At 42.9% G+C, this 21709-nt stretch overlaps 2 protein-coding genes across 7 annotated transcripts; both read left to right on the top strand.

The window, feature by feature from the left end:
* Positions 1 to 774: 774 nt before the first annotated feature.
* On the top strand, positions 775 to 12027 carry LOC126986029 (H/ACA ribonucleoprotein complex subunit 1-like). 4 transcript variants are annotated; one of them, XM_050841729.1, is made up of 7 exons: positions 775 to 1343; positions 4558 to 4596; positions 5948 to 5988; positions 6952 to 7065; positions 8042 to 8143; positions 10236 to 10461; positions 11573 to 12027. In XM_050841729.1, the coding sequence occupies exons 2-7, from the start codon at positions 4560 to 4562 to the stop codon at positions 11881 to 11883; spliced, it is 831 nt and encodes a 276-aa protein (XP_050697686.1). In that variant the 5' UTR covers positions 775 to 1343; positions 4558 to 4559; the 3' UTR covers positions 11884 to 12027. The 4 variants fall into 4 exon arrangements, with proteins under 4 accessions (XP_050697686.1, XP_050697689.1, XP_050697675.1 ...); XM_050841732.1 differs by having other exon boundaries at positions 775 to 1376; XM_050841718.1 differs by lacking the exon at positions 775 to 1343 and adding an exon at positions 2505 to 3620.
* A 1200-nt stretch (positions 12028 to 13227) lies between these two features.
* LOC126986058 (translationally-controlled tumor protein homolog) lies at positions 13228 to 20616 on the top strand. Of its 3 annotated transcripts, XR_007739259.1 has the most exons (5): positions 13228 to 13386; positions 15763 to 16018; positions 17129 to 17382; positions 17806 to 17847; positions 17917 to 20616. XR_007739259.1 is itself a non-coding variant. In XM_050841742.1 (4 exons), the coding sequence occupies exons 1-3, from the start codon at positions 13359 to 13361 to the stop codon at positions 17349 to 17351; spliced, it is 507 nt and encodes a 168-aa protein (XP_050697699.1). In that variant the 5' UTR covers positions 13228 to 13358; the 3' UTR covers positions 17352 to 17382; positions 20535 to 20616. The 3 variants fall into 3 exon arrangements, 2 of the variants coding, with proteins under 2 accessions (XP_050697699.1, XP_050697706.1); XM_050841742.1 differs by lacking the exon at positions 17806 to 17847 and having other exon boundaries at positions 20535 to 20616; XM_050841749.1 differs by having other exon boundaries at positions 17806 to 20616.
* Positions 20617 to 21709: the final 1093 nt, after the last annotated feature.

Genomic DNA, 21709 nt, shown 5'->3' with positions numbered 1-21709 from the left:
ATCCTGCACCAGTCAGCACTTCAAAGGGTCATCAACACAGATAAGCATTCAAATGTTCCCCAATCTCCCTGATAGATAGTTAGTTAGGTTCAGTAATATGTATGTATTCATTTAAAATTGTCACTCCGCTAACCGCCCAGGGGCTGTAACTATTTATACATAAGAAAAGTTGTTACTGTAAGTGCTATAATTTCAAGCCTGTCAACCTGCCATTTGGGCATTACTGAACACACACACACACACACACACACACACACACACACACACACACACACACACACACACACACACACACACACACACACACACACACACATAATGAGCTTGTCTGATCGGACGATCGATCAGGGACACACAATCACACACACACACACACACACACACACACACACACACACACACACACACACACACACACACACACACACACACACACACACACACACACACACACATACTAACGTGTGTAATTATTGCTATATTTCCGTTTTCATTTTTATTATGTAACATTTTGTTCACTTTCATTTGTTTCATCTCCTCTTCCACTCATGTATATTTTCGTAAAATAAACCGATTATTATTATTACACACACACACAGTGGCGGATCTAGAAAATATTTTTTTTTGGGGGGGCACTATTTTTTTTTCATAAAAATGTCAGTGACAGCGTAACAATATTTTCAATCAGATCACCGTTGGTCAGTTCACGGTGAATGTATAATTTCGCAAGCCCATTCAATCTCTCCTCACCCATATATAGTTGACGGTCTGTATCAGATGGAATGGGCAAAGTGGCATAAGAAAGTAATACTTTCTTTGTAACAGAATAATTGTGTGAGCACTGCTCATATGTATGAAGTACAGCAGTTGGCAAGGAGGTTTTAGGTACGTTTTGTGGCCAAGACTCAAACCCGAAAAAAAAAATGTAGGTAATATATAAAACTTGGTTTAGTATATGGGTCATGTTTACTGGTCAGCAATTTTTACTCACTGTAACACTCGGAAATTTCGCGCCAATGGATCTATAAACATCAAGTGTTGCAAAATACACATTGCTGTGTGAACAATGCGCGCGAAAATTAGAAACACGCAAGTGTGTGTTTCCAAATGGCACAAGAATACCCTTCTAGGGTCAAGTGAAAATAAGTGACTTTATTGCAGTTTGGAAAGTCACATATTACTGAAAGTAAAGTGTGTGAATAAGACAGAGGACCTACGAAGCGATACAAAGCGCTACAGGTCAAAAGAAGAAGAAGAAGCTGCAACACGTGGTCCGGCAGCACTTTGCCGGCGGCCGGTGTCTTAAATTACTGTTTGTGTTTTTTTCCTCACTATATTCACGGGTAAGTGTCCACAGCGTCGATCACCACTTAAAGGTAGCATATAAGCTGACCTCTCTCAATTGCATGGGGGGTTACAACTTAGGCTGGGCTCACACTGCCACGATTTGGGTTCCGGACTGCTCCCGACCGGCCAGACCAGCAATCGGGAGCCTAGTCTTGCCCATGCGGCCTGACTATAGCGTTTTCGGCATATTCCCCAGCCCCATACGACCTGTCTGCCGAGACGGGCTGTCAGAGCCGCACCACTCCGTTGATGCGGGGCGGTGACGGGCCGACCCAGAAGTCAAGTCGCCCCTGGCGGCCGGTATACAAAGACTTGACACAATTAGGTCCCGCCCACCACCGCCGTACCGGACGACACCGCTGACTGAACGTGCGGGACCGGCCGCACGGACTGACTGAGCGTGCGGTCTCGGCCATTCGGGCTGACTTGACCTGCGGCTTGTCGTGCGTGTCTTCCAGGTTCTGGCAGGACATAATTATATATGCCTACCTTTTGCAGGAGGCATAACACACACCTTCGCCACGGCAACATCACCACGTGACAGGCTTCCTCAACCTCACCTGCAGCATGGGTGATAACATTCCACCAATGACCAACCTAACCAGACAACAGACAAGGGCAAGGGCTACGGGTGGCGCTGACGAAGGGAGAGGGGTGTTGGTAGCGGCGCGGAGGTGTAGGCTGACTGGGACGACTGTCAACCGACGCGTCGTATCTGTAGGGCCGGCCCCGGGGGACGCTCCGCTCGAACTTTTGGCGCGAACGACCGTGCTTCCCTCTTCATGCGTCACGCCATCTCGGGCTGACGTGTCGTGCTCATCGGTCGACACCGGCCGCAACGCCCGCATGGTGCCCCGATCAGTCCGTTGATTCCCGACTAGTCGGCCGGTATGCCCATCTCGCCCGGACCAATGACGGTTGTCCCGGCTGCGGCAGACCATTTTGAACATTTCAAAACAGTCTGGCGGTAGGATAGGACTGCCCGGCCCCGCCATCTCCGCCCGACTGGTCCGCGCGAGCCGGGCTCGAGACAAAAGATCAATACGATTAACGAAAGACTGGCGTTTTTTTGGCAACGGACAGCCCCGATTGGCGATACGGGGCGGTCGGGAGCAGTCCGGAACCCAAATCGTGGCAGTGTGAGCCCAGCTTTAAATCTTGCACGGCTACCAGCTTTCAGTCATGACCTTGGACGTAGGACCTCGAGGGCCATTTAGTAGGATCTCCAGGGCCACTGCTGCTCACTCTCTCTCCGGGAGTCTTCCTTTTTGAGGTCCACCTGGCCCGGCACTGAGGTGGAGGCTGCCAAGGATTATTGAGGCTGCCCCGCCTTGTAGCCTGGGACTGGAGGAATTCGTCTTGCCTGATACTCGAATTTGTTTAAAGCAATGCCGTGGTGTTACATCCGGCCCTGGCATCCTTTTGCTGTTGGTTCCCTTGGTCCGGCAAGGAGTTGGTGCCCCATGTAGTGTAGGCCTACCCTGGCACTGGTGGCTCGTCCGGGGTGGTATTCTAAGCTGTTAGGGGCCATACCAACTGTCAACCAGCCTAGACTGGACAGGGAAGGCAAGCCCCAAAAGTAACAGCCAGACATTCTAGTCAGCTGAGCAGGCAGCACTGCTAATACAATTGACATATAGTGACTGGTTGAGTATATGTCTTCCAATTTAAATGACGAAACTTCAGCTGATCATAATATTAGAAATGAACAATATAAATAAGAGTTATAAAAGAAATAGTTAGAAAAGGTATTAAAAAGAGGACAGTTCATCACTCTGAAATAACTGTAGCCTAGACTTTAAAGTTGGTCCTTAGGAGTCATCCAGATTGGACTTGAATACTTCTACTGAGCAGCCTGTGAGGTCACCAGTATCGTGGGACATAGTTAAATAGCAGCTCGGAAGCGTTGTAACACTTGTAAGCTGTTCGACAAGAGAGTTCTGATCCTGGCTGGAGCTTGCATTGGGGAACCATGCACCCATTTGCACTTGCGCCCTGTTCTTTCAGTGAGCTGTGGCTCCACTGCGGTAGCCTCAGAGTGTAGATGATGATGAATCTCGCTGTCTTTGTTGGGCGTCCTAGGATTTTAAGTCTATCCCAGTATGAGGGCTCTTTCATTTCTCTAATCTGCTTGCTCAATGACCTCTGGAGAGTCTGGACTGACTCAAGGATTTGGATGTCCATTGTTTTGTGTGGGGGCCCCAGCTGGCTACAGTGGACCAGAGCCTTCCAGAGGGTAATCAGGCAGTCTCTCTGTAATGAAGTATTTGCAAGTGAGTGTGCGTAGTGAAGTGTAGGATATATAAGTGTGCATAGTGAAGTGTATAAGTGTGCATAGTGAAGTGTATAAGTGTGCATAGTGAAGTGTAGAAGTGTGTGTAGTGAAGTATTTAAGTGTAGATAAGTATTTAAGTGTGCATTTTGAAATGTATAAGTGGGCATAGTTAAGTATGGAATTTAAAAAAAAAAAAGTAACAATATGGAAGTAACGGTCGAAGGGAGACACACTTAATTACTTACAATGCTTATCCCTACTTTTATGATCCTGTGTACATTCCATACTTAACTTAACCTTCATGGCAATACATCTCTCCTGGGAATGGAAGGTTGGTAGGGTCGTATTTTAAAACATTTCGCCTCCCAAGTTCACATATTTGACGAGGCTTTCGTAGGAGTTGTAGGCATTTCCAGGGGTAGTTTTAAAACCCTGGTGGTAGTTTAACCTGTCCTCTGTACCGTGAACCTAAAAAAACACTCATTAGAACACGATTGATCCCAACTTTGGCCTTTAGAAATAGCCGATGTGAGAACTGAAAGCGTCTTGTAATGCCGCCCATAGTATCCGCCCAGCAATCTTTCAAACTTTTTTTTGCTGTTTCTGTTGTGGTGCTGGAATGTGCCGTCACACTTGGGTGGACTCCTAGACATTTTACATGGTGGTGGGTGTCGATTTTTTTCTTTTTTTCTTTTTAACGTGTCAGCCTATAGCACCGGTAGGCTTTCTTGAGGGGACTGGATGGTAGTCAGCCCTGGCCCATCATGGCGCAGGCAAGTGTTTTTTTTTAGAGGTGCCATCTTTTCTTGTTTAATTAAGGTCAAAAGAGAGAGGTGGAAGGTGTTGGAAAAAAAGCCTTTGTACTTTAGTGGACTAGTAATGGCTCTATAGGTGACATTGATGACCTCAGACTAACTTTCCCTTCCCCCCGGCAGCCATGGCTTGTGGAGGTGGAGGCATAGGTGGAGGCGGAGGTGAGTCGGGGCATCCGTTTTATGTACTAGTTATTCTTTTCCTTATTTTTTCTCTTCCTATTTTTTTTTTTTCTTGATTAAATTTCTTTATCTTACCTAATTCTCTCCATCCAGTGGTGGTAATTCATATAACTAATTCTCTTACTTAATTGTTTCTTTATTTCTTTATTTAAATATATATAAAGTACAAGTCCATTAATCATAAGTTATTTTTATCTACAGATTTCCTAATTTCTTTTATCACACAAAAATCTAGTTCATCCCTATACTGTCCAAATCCCTTATGCTGGAGTTAACCAGCATCTTCACTCTTTTATCCCTATACTGTCCAAACCCCTTATGCAAGAGTTAACCAGCATCTTCATTCTTTCATCCCAATACTGTCCAAATACCTTATGCAAGAATTAACCAGGCGATACATAACATACACATTACACCAGCATCTCCATTCTCTCATCCCTATACTGTCTGAACCCCTTATGCTAGAGTTAACCAGCATCTCCATTTTCTCATCCCTATACTGTCCAAACCCCTTGTGCAACAGGTAACCAGCATCTCCATTTTCTCATCCCTATACTGTCCAAACCCATTATGCAAGAGTTAACCACCATCTCCATTTTCTCATCCCTATACTGTCCAAACCCATTATGCAAGAGTTAACCAGCATCTCCATTCTCTCATCCCTATGCTGTCCAAACCCCTTATGCAAGAGTTAACCAGCATCTCCATTCTCTCATCCCTATACTGTCCAAACCCCTTATGCAAGAGTTAACCAGCATCTCCATTCTCTCATCTCTATACTGTCCAAACTCCTTATGCAAGAGTTAACCAGCATTTCCAATCTCTCATCCCTATACTGTTCAAGCCCCTTATGCAAGAGTTAACCAGCATTTCCATTCTCTCATCCCTATACTGTCCAAACCCCTTATGCAAGAGTTAACCAGCATCTCGATTCTCTAATCCCTATACTGTCCAAACCCTTTATGCAAGAGTTAACCAGCATCTCGATTCTCTCACCCCTATACTGTCCAAACCCTTTATGCAAGAGTTAACTAGCATCTCCATTCTTTGATCCCCTTCGCTGGTAAACTCTGTAACCGCCTTCCTTCATCTGTATTTCCTCCTGCCAATGACTTGACCTTTTTCAAGGGGAGAGCATCTGAAATTGACCTCTCTTTTGGCCACTTTTTACTTCTCTCTTTGTGGGGATCGACGGTTAGTGGTCTTTTTTTTTTTTTTTTTTTTTTGTTGTTGTTGTTGTTGTTGTTGTTGTTGTTGTTGGCCTTGAGTTGATTCCTGTGCCGTAAAAAAAAAAAAAGTTTTCAATTTTCACTGTTCATTCTGCCAACAGGTTTCCACGGTGGCGGTGGGGGCCAGGGAATCCCAGACGAGGTGAGGGACGGAAAAAAGAATTTGTTAATGTATACTGATACTTATTGCAATATTTTTTTGTTTTTTGCAGGAACCCTCAGAGCAGTAGTGCTAGTATTAGTAGTAGTAATAGTGGTTGTGGTAGTGGTAATAGCAGGAGTAGTAGTAGTAGTAGTGGTGATGGTAATAGAATTGTAGTAGTTGTAGTACACACCTCTAACCTGCGCGCCACACTTACCTGTATAACTAGGCGTAATTAGAGGTGTGTACAGCAGACATGGGGTAATCGTAATCGATTTAAATTGATTACAGTTTTTCAAGTAATCGTAATCATAATCGATTACCCTCTTTTTTTGTTAAGTAATCGTAATCGAATACATTAAAAATGTAATCGTAATTTTGATTACTTTTGTGATTACATTAGCAAAGTTTTAGTTAATGGTTTCTCGCACAGTAAGTATGTACTCTAAATATTTGTAGCAATTCAACCAATAAAATGTTTAGTATGGTACATGTGTATGAAATTTTCAAGTTCACCTTTCAGTCCTTCCTATAATCATGATTAATACATCATGTAATCATAATCGTAATCGATTACACCTAATTTTATTGTAATCATAATCGTGAAAATATGAAGTAATCTTAATCGTAATCAATTACATAACATAAGTAATCGCCCCATGTCTGGTGTACAGGTGTCCGGGGCTCACTAACCACCTTGTTCATAGACACCAAAGCTGACTTGGTCCCCCCATTTCTACAATCTTCTATATTATCTCATCCTCTTAATTTCTACTTTTCCAGCACTCTCCATGTCCCTTTCCCTATCTCCTCCCCTTCCTAACTCTCCCTCTCACTCATTTTCCCCCTCCCCCACTCACATTCTCTTATTTTATTTTTCTCTGTGTCTTGGGTGCTAGGAGGCTTCTGAAGGGGCAGTGTATAGTGTCTGCCCTCCTCACTCATCCCAGCTCCCACCCACAGGTCTTGGAGTTTGGAGAGGTCATGCACTCGTGTCAGGACGACCTGGTGTGCAAAGTGACCCATGTGGATTTCCCACAACTCAACACACCAATCTACCTGGAAAACCAGATGCAGGTGTGTGCATGTGTGTGTGGGTGTGGGGGGGGGTGCAGTGCATGTTCGCTTTATCTAACATAGTGTTAAAGAAATTCTTGCCACAGTAACTGCCAGTGCTCCAAGAGTGCTGCAGGAGTAAAGATAAAGGCCATTCTTTTACTAAGCCTCATTGTTGCTATGGTAACGGCGTCTCACTCGCAGCAAAATGGGGTACGCTGATCTTCCTTATGCAATGGAATCACTTATGTGTTTGTTTTGGGCCGCCATATTTGCTGATGACATCATCACAGCACAGAGGCGTTCCATCTCTCAAAGCCGGGAGCGGAGCGGACGTGCCGAATTGGCAACAAGTGCTGCTGCGTCATGCATTTGAGAGCACTCGGAATGTTCCGAGAGTCCTGATTCCCTGTCTCAAATGCAGCCCAGGAGTGTTTCTAGGGGGGCACTAATTTTATACAGATTTTCGAATAGTATGGGGGTCCTGAGTCCCTAACCCCCATACTATTTGAGGGATGACTGTATATGCTTCCTTGATAATGAGACTTTCCATTCAGCAAAGTGAGGTCATTCTTTGTTGATTTATACCATGAGGGGCTGGCTATCATGTGTTTGAAGATACCCTAAACTTACCTAACAAAACCAAAACAAACACTATAGGTCATGACTCAGAAAATTCTTATATGTATCCTTGCTAATGAGACTTTTCCTACAACAAAGTGAGGTCATTCTTTGTTGATTTATACCATAAGGGGCTGGCTATCATGTGTTTGAAGATACCCTAAACTTAACTTTACAAAACCCCAAACAGTTGCTATAGGTCTTGAGTCAGAAGATTCATATATGCTTCCTTACTAATGAGACTTTCTATACAACAAAGTGAGGTCATTCTTTGTTGATTTATACCATAAGGGGCTGGCTATCATGTGTTTGAAGATACCCAAAACAGTTACTATTGGTCTATACTACTACTACTACTACTACTACTACCCGACAGATTGGCACAGTGTGTGAGATCTCTGGCACCCCGATGCAGAAGTATGTGTCCGTTAGACTGTTAGAGGGTATTAAAGCTTCCTTATTTGAAAAGGACTTTAAGGTATGTGTGTGTGTAAGTAAATAAGTAAGTAAGTAAGTAAATATTTATTGCTATTAATATATACACATTTACAAAATAAAGGCTAGTCAGTAGTGTAGCAACTGTCTGTCGAGCCGAGGCTCCCTGACAGACAGATATCAGTATACAGGAGTGCAGTCACCGTGCATGTTTTTCATATTCATAATTGTTTGAAAGTACAATATTTTTAGTTTGGCAAAGTTTATATGAACAAAGAATAATGAAAATGTTATAATTGTTTACGTAAAGGAGACAAAAAAAGATACAAAATGAGCTACTCACAACTAACAATAAGAAGCAACAACAATAACAATGAATTCAACATAACAATAATGACTAACAGCATGAAAGATAATCTTAATAATAATAATAATAATAATAATAATAATAATAATAATAATAATAATAGTAAGAAGTAAAAATAAAGGAATAAATAGATAAACATACTGACCAGACCAAAAATATAACCTCCTCCTAACTACGTTGGCAGAGGTAATGATAATAATAATATCAAAAATAATTGTAATAATACTAATTCTAATAATAATCATGTCAACAGTAGTAACAGTAAGTAACAAGGCTGTCATTATCAGTAGTGTCCATTATTATGCTGTACTTCAGAACGCTGAAGAGAGACAAGATGATTCTTTATTCCCTTCTTGAATGAGTTGATATTGGTAGATTTAACGAGCACTTTATAATTAATTGGAAGGCTGTTAAGTAGTTTAGGAGCAAAACATAACACACTGTTTTTGAATAGAGTTGTTCTAAAAGATGGGCATGCCAAATCAACATTATTACTTCGAGATCTGCAGGGATTATTGACATATTTAAAAATTTCATTTCCTTTATAATTTACCATTTTATATATTAATAATAATGAAAAAAGATTATGAATTGATTCAAAGTTTAAAAAACTCGTTGAAGAAAAGATGGGAGTGACAGATTCATACTTATTCAAATAGAGAATACATCTGAAAACTTTCTTTTGAGTTGATATTACCTTGTTTAAAAAAGATGGCCATGTACTTCCCCATACAGTGTGTGTGTGTGTGTGTGTGTGTGTGTGTGTGTGTGTGTGTGTGTGTGTGTGTGTGTGTGTAAGGTTATTTTTTTCTTTTTTTTTTCCTTTTATCTCTTATTTCCTTCCATTTTTTTTCTTTTTTTTAATTACTTCCACATTATTATTATTATTATTATTATTATTATTATTATTATTATTATTATTATTATTATTATTATTATTATTATGTCTGTCATCTCTCCTTCCACTTAGTAATTCTTTATTTTTCATTTCTTTCCATTTATTTCTTTTTTTCTTCCTTACGTTACTTTATTATCACTATTATTATGTCTATCACTTAACATCATTTTCCTGTGGCATATTGTTATTATTATCATCATTATGCATTATCATTATCACTTGTCATTCATCATCATCATCATTTCATTTAAGGTTCGTTTTGAGTCTTCCTGAGCGGCTGGACGCTTTATGGCTCTCCTCCATTCTATACTCTTGTCTTCTGCCCGATGCTCATCCAATCCCATCAATGCCAAGTCTTCCTGTATACACCTTCACGTTTTCCTAGGTCTACCAACTGGTCTCCTTCCTTCTACCTCCAATCTCTCCAAAACTCCCAGCACTGTATCCTCCCCTGCTCTCTTTCTCCTCCATTCTATACTCTTGTCTTCTGCCCGATGCTCATCCAATCCCATCAATGCCAAGTCTTCCTGTACACACCTTCTCCACGTTTTCCTAGGTCTACCAACTGGTCTCCTTCCTTCTACCTCCGATCTCTCCAAAACTCCCAGCACTGTATCCTCCCCTGCTCTCTTTACATGCCCAAACCATCGGAGTCTCCCTTCTGAGCACTGTTTCCAGGAATCACTTGTCATTCACTATTATTATTATTGTTACTCATTATCACAGATATCCATTCATCTTTTTATTATTATTGTCATTATGCATCATCATTATCACTTGTCATTCACTGTTATTATTCTTACTCCATATCATTATCACACATATTTCCACTCACCAGTTTATTGTTCTTATTTTTCTTCCCCTTCTCAGATCTACATCAACCCCGCCACACTGCTACCCCTGGCTGTATTCTTGCCGAGGGGTGCCCCGGGGCAGGGTGGTGGCCAGGGCGGACCAGCAGGGCAGGGCGGAGTAGCAGGACAGGGCACTGCATCAGGACAGGGTGGAGCAGCAGGACAGGGCAGAGCAGCAGGACAGAGCAGAGCAGCAGGACAGGGCGGAGCAAGAAGACGAGGGGGGAAAAAAGCTTGGAGAGGTGAGTATTGTGTGTGCGTGTGTGTGTGTGTATTTAGTTATTTGTAGTCTAGGTGGCCCGAGCTTAGCTCTTAATAGTTGGGTCTCCTTATCTACATTCATCCAGTCTTTCCTTCATTTGGAGGACACTGCTCGCCTCCACCACCTCTTCCCACAAGCTGTTCCATGTGTAAACACTTCTATGTGGAAAACTATACTTTTTCAAGTCACTCAGACAGGTTCCTTTATTAAGTTTCTTTCCATGTCCTCTCAGTCCCTGCATTCTCGCAGTTGAGAAAAGATCATCTCTATCCACCTCATCAAACTTATTTACCAACTTATACAGTGTGATCAGATCTCCTCTCTCCCTTCTTTGTTCCAGTGTCGTCAAGTCCATCTCCTTCAGTCTGTCTTCATACATCATATCTGAGAGTTCTGGGACCATTTTAGTTGCAATTCTCTGTATCCTTTCCAGCTTTCTGATATCTTCTTTGTGAGACGACCACACAACGCAGCATATTCAAGCTTTGGTCTTCTCATTGATGTTATTATTTTCTTCATTATTTCTATGTCCATAAAATGGAACAACATTTTGATTTCCATTCTATTGTAAGGTGACCAGAACTGAACCGCATAGTCAAGATGAGGTCTAATTAATGCTGAATATGGTTTGAGGAAGACTTTGGCGCTTCTGTTGATTACGCTCCTTGGAATAAAACCCAGTACCCTGTTTGCTCGATTTCCACAATGAATGCATTGTGCCCTTGGATGGAGATCAGAGCTCACTAAGACTCCTAAATCCCTCTCACACCCAGACCTACTTATGGGTGTGTCGTTTAAGCAATAGTTATGTAATGGGTTGTTCCTACCTACGCTCAGAATACTGCACTTCCCTACATTGAACTCCATCTGCCACTTATCCGCCCAGTCATACAATCCGTTTAGTTCATCCTGGAGAATACTAGCGTCCTGGTCTGACTATTACTCATCCGATCTTGGTATCATCTGCAAACTTACTGACATCCCATTACATTAACATACATGACCGATTCACACACACACACACACACACACACATGAGAGTAGCAATTCGTAGTAGTAATTGTTCCTAATTCCTCCTTATCTTCTCACAGGTCGCTTCCAAGGAAGAGGAGGAAGAGGAGGAGGGGGACAAGGTAGAGGAGGAGGAAGAGGAGGAGGGGGACAAGGTAGAGGAGGAGGAGGAGGAGGAGGAGGTGTCGTTGTTGGCCGACGTAGAGCACTTGAAGATATTTGGGACTTAGGGGTACCCAGAAGAGTACAAAGAGTAGCAGACTGGCTGGAACAGAGAAGAAGAGTAGAAGGAGAAGGAGGAGGAAGAAGAGAAAGAAGAAGAGAAAGAAGGCGACGTCAAAGAAGAAGACAAAGAGGAGGAAGAAGATCAAGAGATTGTGAGTGTGGGTAAGAGCTCAAACAAGGATAAGGTGTGTGTGTGTGTGTGTGTGTGTGTGTGTGTGTGTGTGTAACAAAAAGAATTATAAGGAAACATTTATTCTCATTTAAGTTTGTGTGTGTGTGTGTGTGTGTGTGTGTGTGTGTGTGTGTGTGTGTAACAAAAATAATTATAAGGAATCATTTATTCTCATTTAAGTTTGTGTGTGTGTGTGTGTGTGTGTGTGTGTGTGTGTAACAAAAAGAATTATAAGGAAACATTTATTCTCATTTAAGTTTGTGTGTGTGTGTGTGTGTGTGTGTGTGTGTGTGTGTGTGTCAAAAAGAATTGTAAGGAAACATTTATTTTCATATATATACACATATAAAGTTCATGTAAGTTTTTTTTTGGTGTGTGTGTGTGTGTGTGTGTGTGTGTGTGTGTGTGTGTGTGTGTGTGTGTGTCATAAGGAAACATATTTACTCTGATCATATACTCTCATAAGGAAACATATTATTTACTTATATAATCTCATAAATATATACGTAATTATTTGTAGTTTCAATAAATCTACAGTTGGTATGTCATGTTTTTCTTTGCATTTCTTCCTAAAACTATCATTACTTCACCAACCTTCATTTTAGCCAGGCAAACATTAGCTAATCTATTTAACCCGGTATTTTAAGACTCGGTTCTCACATCAACCATTTCTAAAGGTCAAAGAGGGGGTCAATCGGGTTATAATGAGTGTCTTTTTAGGTTCATGGTACAGAGGAAGGGTGACACTACCACCAGGGTCATAAAGCTACTCCTGGAAATGCCCAAAACTCCTATGAAAGCCTTGTCAAATGAGTGTTTCTTTAGGCTCACAGTACAGAGAAAGGGTCACACTACCACCAGGGTCATAAAGCTACTACTGGAAATGCCCAAAACTTATACAAAAGCCTTGTCAAATGTGTTTCTCTAGGTTCACGGTACAGAGGAAGGGTCACACAACCACCAGGGTCATGAAACTACTGGAAATGCCCAAAACTCCTACGAAAGCCTTGTTGAATTAGTGTTTCTTTAGGTTCATGGTACAGAGGAAGGGTCACACTACCACCAGGGTCATGAAACTACTGGAAATGCCCAAAACTCCTACGAAAGCCTTGTTGAATTAGTGTTTCTTTAGGTTCATGGTACAGAGAAAGGGTCACACTATATGTCATAAAAAGAAGTAAAATAATGATAGTAATAATAATAATGATAATAAGAGGAAGAATATGCTTCTGTAACCCTACTTAACCTATGCACAGACCAGCCAGCAGTGTGATTTATTAATACAGAGTGTCTATACAGGGGAACAGGTCATAAAAAGAAGTAAAAGTAATAATAATAATAAGAGGTTGGTGCGCAAGCCGTGACTCGCTTGTTTGTTTACAGGTCTGTGGTCCTTCCGCGCCCGCCGCCACACAGGTCTTCCCGTCCCTCCTCGCCGCTCCGTGTTCATCGCGTTGCATCCATCCACCATGAAGGTCTTTAAGGACATCATCTCAGGTAAGTGGCGGCGGGGGGCTTCACCATGGCGTACACCTGGGTTAATCCGCGCTGGGGGGACGCTGAAGGGGGAAAAAACGCGGGTGAAATATGCCAGTGGGTGACAGCTGATGGTGACACTAGGGTGGAGGTCTTCACCCACCACCCCCACCTGACCTCATTAACGAAAGACCAATACCCCGGTGGAACGCCTCGATTTGTCCACCGGGAATCGAACCTGTGCCTTTAAGAGTATACTGTTTGGTGCCCTGACCTGTATACCGTGTACCCAGGTTCGAGTCCCGGTGTATTTCGTAACCTGACCTCCTTCCTTTCTTCTACTTCGAGGTTGTGTGTCACTCCCTAGGTCTTTGCACCCCGATCTTCCTTCATTTTTACCCTTTTATTATTAGTGTTGTCCATTTCCAGTGTATAATCAAGGCTATTTTCCACCCTCCCTCCCATGGTCTCCTAGGCGGGCGTGGTCAATGTACTTGGTCATGGCCTTGGTTCGGGAGGTAGTTATGCCTTTCATGTCTCCTCTTTTTCCTCCTCTCCCGGGTCATATTCTTAAACATTTCAGGGTCAGAGTTCACATATTTGACAAGGCTTTCATTTCGTAGTCGTTGTGGGCATTTTCAGGGGAAGTTTTATGACCCTGGTGGTAGTTTGATCCTTCTTCTGTACCTTGAATGTGAGAAAACCCTCATGAAAACCTTATCAATCTCCTTTTTGGCCCTTAACCCAGTAGCTGCGGGGATCATGTTTCTTAAAGGCCCCTCCAAGCGAGAAAAATGAGAAAAAATCATCACGTGCCAACCATCTCATAACATATATCAATGTATTTGTGATCAGTTCAAGCATCATCTAATTTAGGGGTTTTATATCATGGCAAAAATTTGGCCCACCACTGGTACACGGTAAAGCCACAAATTTGGCCCGTCGCTACTACTGGGTTAATATAGTTGATTTTAGAGGTGGAGGTGACTGAGAATACTGCCCTAGTCCTCCAGTCCTCGCCCTGCCCAGGCTAACCCATGTACCGATCAAAACCACTGAATTCATGTATACTCCCCCATTGCTTGTTATCAATAGGAAAACTGTTCTGATTGCTCTTTATCATTACCTGCCTGGAGGTGGTTGATAAGAGTGATGAGTGGTTGCTCTGTATTCGTTTGTGTAAGGAACATTGGTAAAATTATTGGAGACTTTTGCAGTCTTTCTGAGACACTGACCATTCATTTCCTGTAAAGCATGATGGAGATTTTTTTTTCTCGTCACAGCAGCTATGGAGGCACCAGATTGAATCCCTCAAAATCACAACATAGCTGTTTCTCTAATTGATTAATAGGGAGTATATGCCAAGGGAGCTCGTCGCTTCACTCACTCACTCACCTGTTGGGAAACTGCAGGAGAGAGTTTATTGATTAAATGTTTGAAGGTCGTGACTCACCACTGCAACTAGCTCAAAGCATATCAGTTATTTTTTTCATGTCTGACCTAGCCTAACTTAATTAAATCTAACCTAATTTAATGAAATGCAATCTAACCTGATCTTGCCTAACCCCGTGAAAGCTAACCGAACCTGATCTCACCTATTTGAATTACATCTAACCTAACCTGACATAACCTGTGGCAAGGCCAGTAGCCTGTGGCCCTGTCGAGGAGATGCATCACAGGAAGGAATAAATTTAAACTACTTGTTGAGGAAATTGGGGAGGCGGTGGCTGAGTCAACAGAGTGACGGGGCCGCGCCGCAAGGACGCGAGTTCAATCCCCGCCTGGTGCCACCAAGCTGGGATTTTTCAGCTGCCGCCGAGTGGCTTAAAACTACCCATATGCTGTCCAGAAGACCACCTATCAACCTGGGCTCTAGATTCTAGGATTAAAGATGAGCTCCGGGAGGGCAGCATGAGCCAATGCAAGATGGCGCCACTATAAACACTTGCCTGCGCCAGAACGGTCTGGGCCGGCCATTGGGCCCCACTGGGAAGAAGCCTTGGGCCGACCATCAGACCCCACTGGGAAGAAGCCGATCGGCACAATAGGCCGCGATGTAAAAAAAAAAAAAAAAAAAAAAAAAAATACTGTTAGTTATCCTGTGCTTGTTAACCCATCCGCTGCGATTGGCATGGATTTCACATTCACTGGTAGCCTGGTAACATATACTCCTCTTTGGTGGATAGTGGAGTGTTTCCCATATGGTATTGGTGCATGACTTTTTTTTCTTCATTGAATTTTAGCAGCCACTTTTATTTCATTCCTGTAGCTTGGTGATGTCTTCTTGTAGGAAATCCACTCTCAAGGGGTTAAGTGTATGCAGGTAGAGCGCGTCCCTCACCACATGATAAAGAATTATTACGTATTAGCAATGCTCATTCATCCTTCATTCACCAGGCGATGAGATGTTCACCGACACTTACAAGATGGAGGAGATTGAGGATGCCTTCTACATGGTGATCGGCAAAAACACGACAGTGACTGAGGGCAACATTGAGCTCGCTGGCGCCAACCCATCTGCCGAGGAGGCTGACGAGGGCACAGAATCCAGCAGCGTCTCCGGCATCGATGTTGTCATCTACATGCGGCTGCAGGAGACTGGGTTTGGCGCCAAGAAGGACTACCTCACCTACATGAAGAATTACCTCAAGTCGTGAGTACCAGCACCTAGTGTTTTTTTTATATGGTCACCCATTCCATTGTGAAGTGGGTTGGTGTGGGTTTTCAATCTACGTATATCCCCAACTACCGATCTATGTGCCAATTTTACAGTCCAATACGGCATGTTTGTATGATATTGTGTAGTCATTTTCTGAGCAGCTTGGCAAGTAAGTCGTAATGTAGTCCTCTACTGAGCAAATTAACAAAATTGACCCATGCTGCCCCTGAAGTTGCTGAGGTTAGGGCTGATATAGGACCTGAACAGCATGTGGGTAATCTGCCACTGGGTGATGGTTGAAAATTGTCAGTGTCTTGCGGTGTTCAGTCCGTATTATCAGAAGATTCTTTCACCTCAATGTATTACCAAAGGCTGAAAAGGCCAGTCAGGTTCTATTTAGTTGTTTTAGGTTCATGGTACAGAACAATGGTCATACTATCAGAAGGGTCATAAAACTATCCCTGGAAATCCTATGAAACCCTTGTCATGAAAAGGAGGTCAGTTGGGTTCTGTTGAGTTATAGGTTCATGAGACTACCAAAGGGTCATAAAACTATCATTGTAAATCCTATGAAAGCCCTGTCAGTGTGTGCTTGGGGGCCTAAATGTTTGGGAAAGTAACTCTTAACCCTGTCCGCTGTGATCGGCACGGATTTCGCCTTCACTGGTAGCCTGATAACATACTCCCAGGTCTTTCTCTGCCTCTGGTGGATAGTGGAGTGTTTCCCATGTGGTACTGGTATGCTGGGTATTCCCTCTCAAGGTGCATAACTTTACATTTTTCCTCATTGAATTGTAGCAGACACTTTGTTCCATTCCTGTCACTTGGTGATGTCTTCTTGTAGGAAATCTGCAGTCCAGGGGTTAAATACAAATTAAACTTTCAACAGGAGCCATATCCTAGTATGTTTGTTGACTTTAATTCAGGTAGAGCAAACCATATTTGCAATACATACAACTAGCTTCATCCTATCACTATCATAAGAGATGAATCAGGAAGAGAGGGAGGAGTGCAGACACTCTAAGCCAGGAAAGAGTAAACAAAAGCAATGAGAGAAATAGAAAGAGGACAAGACCCCCATCCCTTTCCCTATGGCCCTTACAGGTTGAAAGGCAAGCTTGAGGGAACACCCAAAGTCGAGAAGCTCCCAGCCATCCAGAAACCCCTCACAGAGCTGCTCAAGAACTTCAAGGACCTACAGTTTTTCACCGGGGAGTCCATGAACCCAGACGGCATGGTGGTGCTTGGCGACTACAAAGAGATCGACGGGGAGGAGCGGCCTGTGTTGTACTTCCCAAAATACGGTCTAGAGGAGGAGAAACTATGAGCCAAATATTTATTAATTCATAGATATAATTGTGAGTATATGGGACTTTTTGTTTGTCTGGTACTATTTCGTCTTTCCTGCATGCTACTTTCTTCTTGGATTGATAGTTGCATGAGTAGTTTCCCTTGCGAGGAGAAACTATGAGCCTTGTTTTTGGCGATTATTTTAGCTTATCTTTCCGTTTTTGTTTGTCTTCTGCAATTTCTTTCCTGCTTGCTCTTTCTTCCTTGGTCTTCCTATTATTTTCGCTTTGTTTTCCGTCGCTGCGTAAGTTTAACGTGACTTTTTCCTTTGCCGGGTGTAGTGCGAGTCAGTGCATCTTGTTCCTCATATACTTTTTTTTTGCAGTGCACATGTGAAAATTCCGCTCTCTTTTTGTCATTACGGTTATATTGGCGTGAAGTGTTTCATCGCTTACCAGAATCTTTTCTCATTTTATTTTCTCTACTCCAAGGTGTGCTTCATTAAGGGCTGCTTTCACAGTTGTCTGGTACGCACCCTAACCAAAGGCTCTACCATCCTGGTAGCAGCTGTTACCATCGCCTCGATCCACTTTCACAGTCGCTGTTTTCATGGTATCGGCGACTACCAGCATGGTGACGGTCATGACAAGATGAAGGCTCGTGATTCAGCAGTGTTGGTATGCTGGAGCGGTGGGAAATGTCAACATTACATCAGCTGAGCGGAGAATTATGAAGGATAAATGTGAAAAATAAACGTACTAAAAAGTAAACGTGAAGAATAAATATAAAAAATAACTGTGAAGAATAAATATGATGATAAAATGTGGAGTGCCTCGTAATACACCGCTCAAATCTGCTGATGTCCCAATATTTCCTAGGGATAATAGTTGAAAGTTTATTTCATAATGGTGACAAGTATTAAAGTTATATTATTTGGCAGATGTCATCACGACAGACTCTTCATCTATATATATTCATTACATTTGTTCATTATTCACACTTATAATTTAGCAGACCACATTTGTTTTTTACATAACAGGGCTGATTTTGTTATATGTATGCCCCATGCACACATGTGAGGCTATCTAGAATAATACGAAAGTTTGACCATAAAGGCATAACAGGTGAATTATGGTGACAAGTGGGCCATTAAAGTCCTCCCTTCTCCTTTATCGTGTATTCTGCAACAATAAACAATCAGTCAATTAAATTGAAATTCTCAGCAGGACGTTTACTGGTCAGCAGGTTTAGTGTGTTCATGTCATTCAAAGTCTTCTAATTTTTTTTTCATTACCATTGAAGCCCTGCAACGTGTTGCTGTATTGTGTAATATTTTTTAACATCCATTTAAAGAAATAATGTAACCACTTGAGGGCAAGAATTTGTATTATTTACTAATTAATGTCATTGGTAAGCTCCATTGGGGAGCCCCCCCCGTCCACCAGAAATACATTACCAGAGGTTCCAATCTCTGGTACTGATGCAAACAAACAGCGCCGCGAAAGAAAACTGTGAAAGCGGATTTCTTGTTGGTAGCGGCGATCACCGCTCATTGGTAACGATCAACACAAACAAACGTGACTGTGAAAGTGGCCCTAACTTTCCGCTAGGTTTTGATGTGGAGTTTTTGGGGGAATTTTTGCTAGCACTGATTATGGACTTTTTGCTAATGCTGATCATTGAACTGTATTGGGCTTTGCTAATGCTGATAATGGCCTTGCTAGCATGCTGATTATGACCTCTTTGCTGGCATTGATGATGGACTTTTTGCCTATGCTGATGAATGCTTATGAATTTCAAGACCATCAGTGAAAACCCAGTGAATGGATGAGTGGCTTATCTGGATTGTTCTTTTGATGCTGGTATGCAGTCTCTCCTCTTGCTCACTCTCTCTCTCTCTGCCAGTGGAGTTATGCCCAGGCAATAAATGTCATCAAAACCTCTATCCTGAAGGTCTTATGTGTCACCTTCCCTGCTAGTGCCTCTCCTGCCATGCCTCTGCTACATATACCAACACTATTCTCAGCACATTGTCACACGATGGTCTCATTGGTGGATGGTGAAGCACGCCATGATGCCAGCCTTGCATGCTCCTCCGCTCTGACACTCCCTCGCCTCACCCCCTCCCAACACACCCCTGTCTGCCTGCCTGCACGTTTATTCTGACTATTTATTCATTTATTCTGGGTCCGGGAAAAATAAATATAAATACACTGGTCTCCCACTGCTGCTGCTACTTGGCGAGCTTATAAATTTGTTGGGAATGCTTACGGATGTATATATTTTTTTTCATCTAGTTGGTACATGTGTGGGTTTCTTGTTTTGAACTTTATTCCTTTTTTGTATGCCACAGTTGCTTCCGTTCAGTCATGCCTGTGCCTCACCGAATGATTGCAAGTGTGAAGTAAAGCCTGTTGCACTAATTGACTACCATTTGAATACGTTTATAACATTTGGTTGGGGTTTGAAGTTGTACCTCATTTGCATTGATTATCTTCCATGTCAGGATGAAAGTAAATGGCTACAGATTGATCAGTTTTTTTGTTAAAGTTAGCTGATCTGTGAGTCTTGTTTGGTCAGGGTTTCCTTTGCCCCTCACTCTTTGAAAACTAAGTTACCAAAGATCTGACAAGTGGTAAGATGCACCACTTGTGTAGCTCCTATGGGGAAAGTGTAATAGGTCGATGGTAGCTCTACTTTCCCTTCCTTGCTGAACATGGTAACTCTCACCTTCTGGAGATTATTACCTTGTGGATGCTATCAAAGGGGATTAGGATGAGTATTCACTTAAGAAGATTGTATCAAGACACCTCTCCACCCGAAATTGACCTCTCTATTGGCCACTCTTTACCTTTGTCTGTTGTGGGAGCGGTGAGTAGCTAGCTTTTTTATCCACACTTTTTGTTGGCCTTGAGCTGTCTCCTTTGTTGTAAAAAAAAAAAAAAAAAAAAAGGTTGGTGTAGCAGTAACCCTGAAGGACAGTGGAAGATTACTGAGCAGTCCTTTACGCTGCAGGATGTGATGTCCCTGGGAAAGGTCACATTTTAGTTCAAAACAGGAAATGATGAAGAAAAGGCAAGACTACATTGGTATCGTTGGTGCTCGACGGATTACAGTGGGAAGCCTCAGAGTGATGCATCTTACCACTTACAAGATCTTTGGTCATCATCAGCATTGCCTGAAGTCATGAAAATGTACTTACCTGGATATTTTCTTTCAGGCCCTATAACACCAGGATAACCATTGGATCATCTGTTAATCACTACAGTCACTGGATTATCGCCAATAAAATACTCCACCCATTCTCATTTTTCTTCCCCTGTTACGGGTGTGTGATATCCATAAAATAGCCAATTATAATGAATGTGAGGTGGTGGGTGAGTGGTTAGCGCATGGACCTAGTGGTGGTACTGGTAGGCTGTGGATGGGCTGAGACGAGGAGGCAATGCAGCAGTGAGATCAGTAGTGGTAGATACCTCCCATTGGTCTGGCATGAGCAATGGTACCTATCTCAGGGGGGAAGCTACAGGCACCTCCAGCCACCTTCAAGCCATTTGTTGCCGAGGTCACTGGTTGGTGAGTGCATAGTGCAAGTTAGCCTGAGGCAGACTGGGCTTCATCTCTCACCCAATGAATGATCCTACTGAGACGTGTGAAACTGAAGGGAGCTCTATGCTAAATTCTGCTCCATCCTAGATCAGTAGTCCCTCAGGAAGCACTCATTGTCTTGGGTGACTTTTTAATGCTACCACAGGCACTGACAGACCTGGCTATGAGTTGTGTTGGTCCCCACGGCTCCAGTACCAGTAACACCAATCGTTGGCTCCTGAATTTTGTATTTTCAGAAGATTGAGACTCAGGCTCTTGGCGTCAGAAAGCAGAGCTGCCCTGTATGACTGGGTATTGCAGTGCTGGAGAGGCATCTTTGGATTTTGACCACATCCTCATTAAACATTTGGAGGATCCTTCAAATGGCGGATGCTGATTCACCTTTTGACGAAGGTCCACCCTCTCGATGGGGTTAGAGAGGTTGTGTTAAGGCTGAGGGGTGGGAAGGCAGCTGGTGTTTGTAACATCAGGGTGGAGCTGCTCAAAGCTGGAGGTGAGGCAATGATGTGAGGGTTGGATGCTGTCCTGACTGTACTATGGCAATCTGGTACCATTCATCCTGATTGTAAGAGATTGATAAGAGATTGTAAGAGGCGGCCAGTCACCCCCATCTGGAAGGGGAAAGGGGACTGTCATTACTGCTACAACTACTGGGGTATTGTACTGTTTGATGTGCCTGGTGAGTCTTGTCCATGGGTGTTTGGAAGGAGTGGAAGGAGGGGCAGTTGCATCCCTTGAAAATCTGCAGTTGTTGTATTCCTGTTCACTCTTGTTTGTGAGTTATAA

This window comes from Eriocheir sinensis, chromosome 5 (assembly GCF_024679095.1).
Source record: "Eriocheir sinensis breed Jianghai 21 chromosome 5, ASM2467909v1, whole genome shotgun sequence".
NCBI classification, from domain to species: domain Eukaryota; kingdom Metazoa; phylum Arthropoda; class Malacostraca; order Decapoda; family Varunidae; genus Eriocheir; species Eriocheir sinensis.
Note: the sequence above shows the minus strand (reverse complement) of the source record. Positions and strands in the feature narration are given on the sequence as shown.

Bases quoted from the DNA above. Each gene is read 5' to 3' on its own strand.
- LOC126986058 (XM_050841742.1), top strand. From the start codon at position 13,359: ATGAAGGTCTTTAAGGACATCATCTCAG. The intron at 13,387-15,762 runs GTAAGTGGCGGC...TTCATTCACCAG, and splicing joins CTTTAAGGACATCATCTCAG to GCGATGAGATGTTCACCGAC. The intron at 16,019-17,128 runs GTGAGTACCAGC...TGGCCCTTACAG, and splicing joins ATGAAGAATTACCTCAAGTC to GTTGAAAGGCAAGCTTGAGG.
- LOC126986029 (XM_050841718.1), top strand. From the start codon at position 3,392: ATGATGATGAATCTCGCTGTCTTTGTTGGGCGTCCTAGGATTTTAAGT. The intron at 4,597-5,947 runs GTGAGTCGGGGC...TTCTGCCAACAG, and splicing joins AGGCATAGGTGGAGGCGGAG to GTTTCCACGGTGGCGGTGGG. The intron at 8,144-10,235 runs GTATGTGTGTGT...TCCCCTTCTCAG, and splicing joins TATTTGAAAAGGACTTTAAG to ATCTACATCAACCCCGCCAC.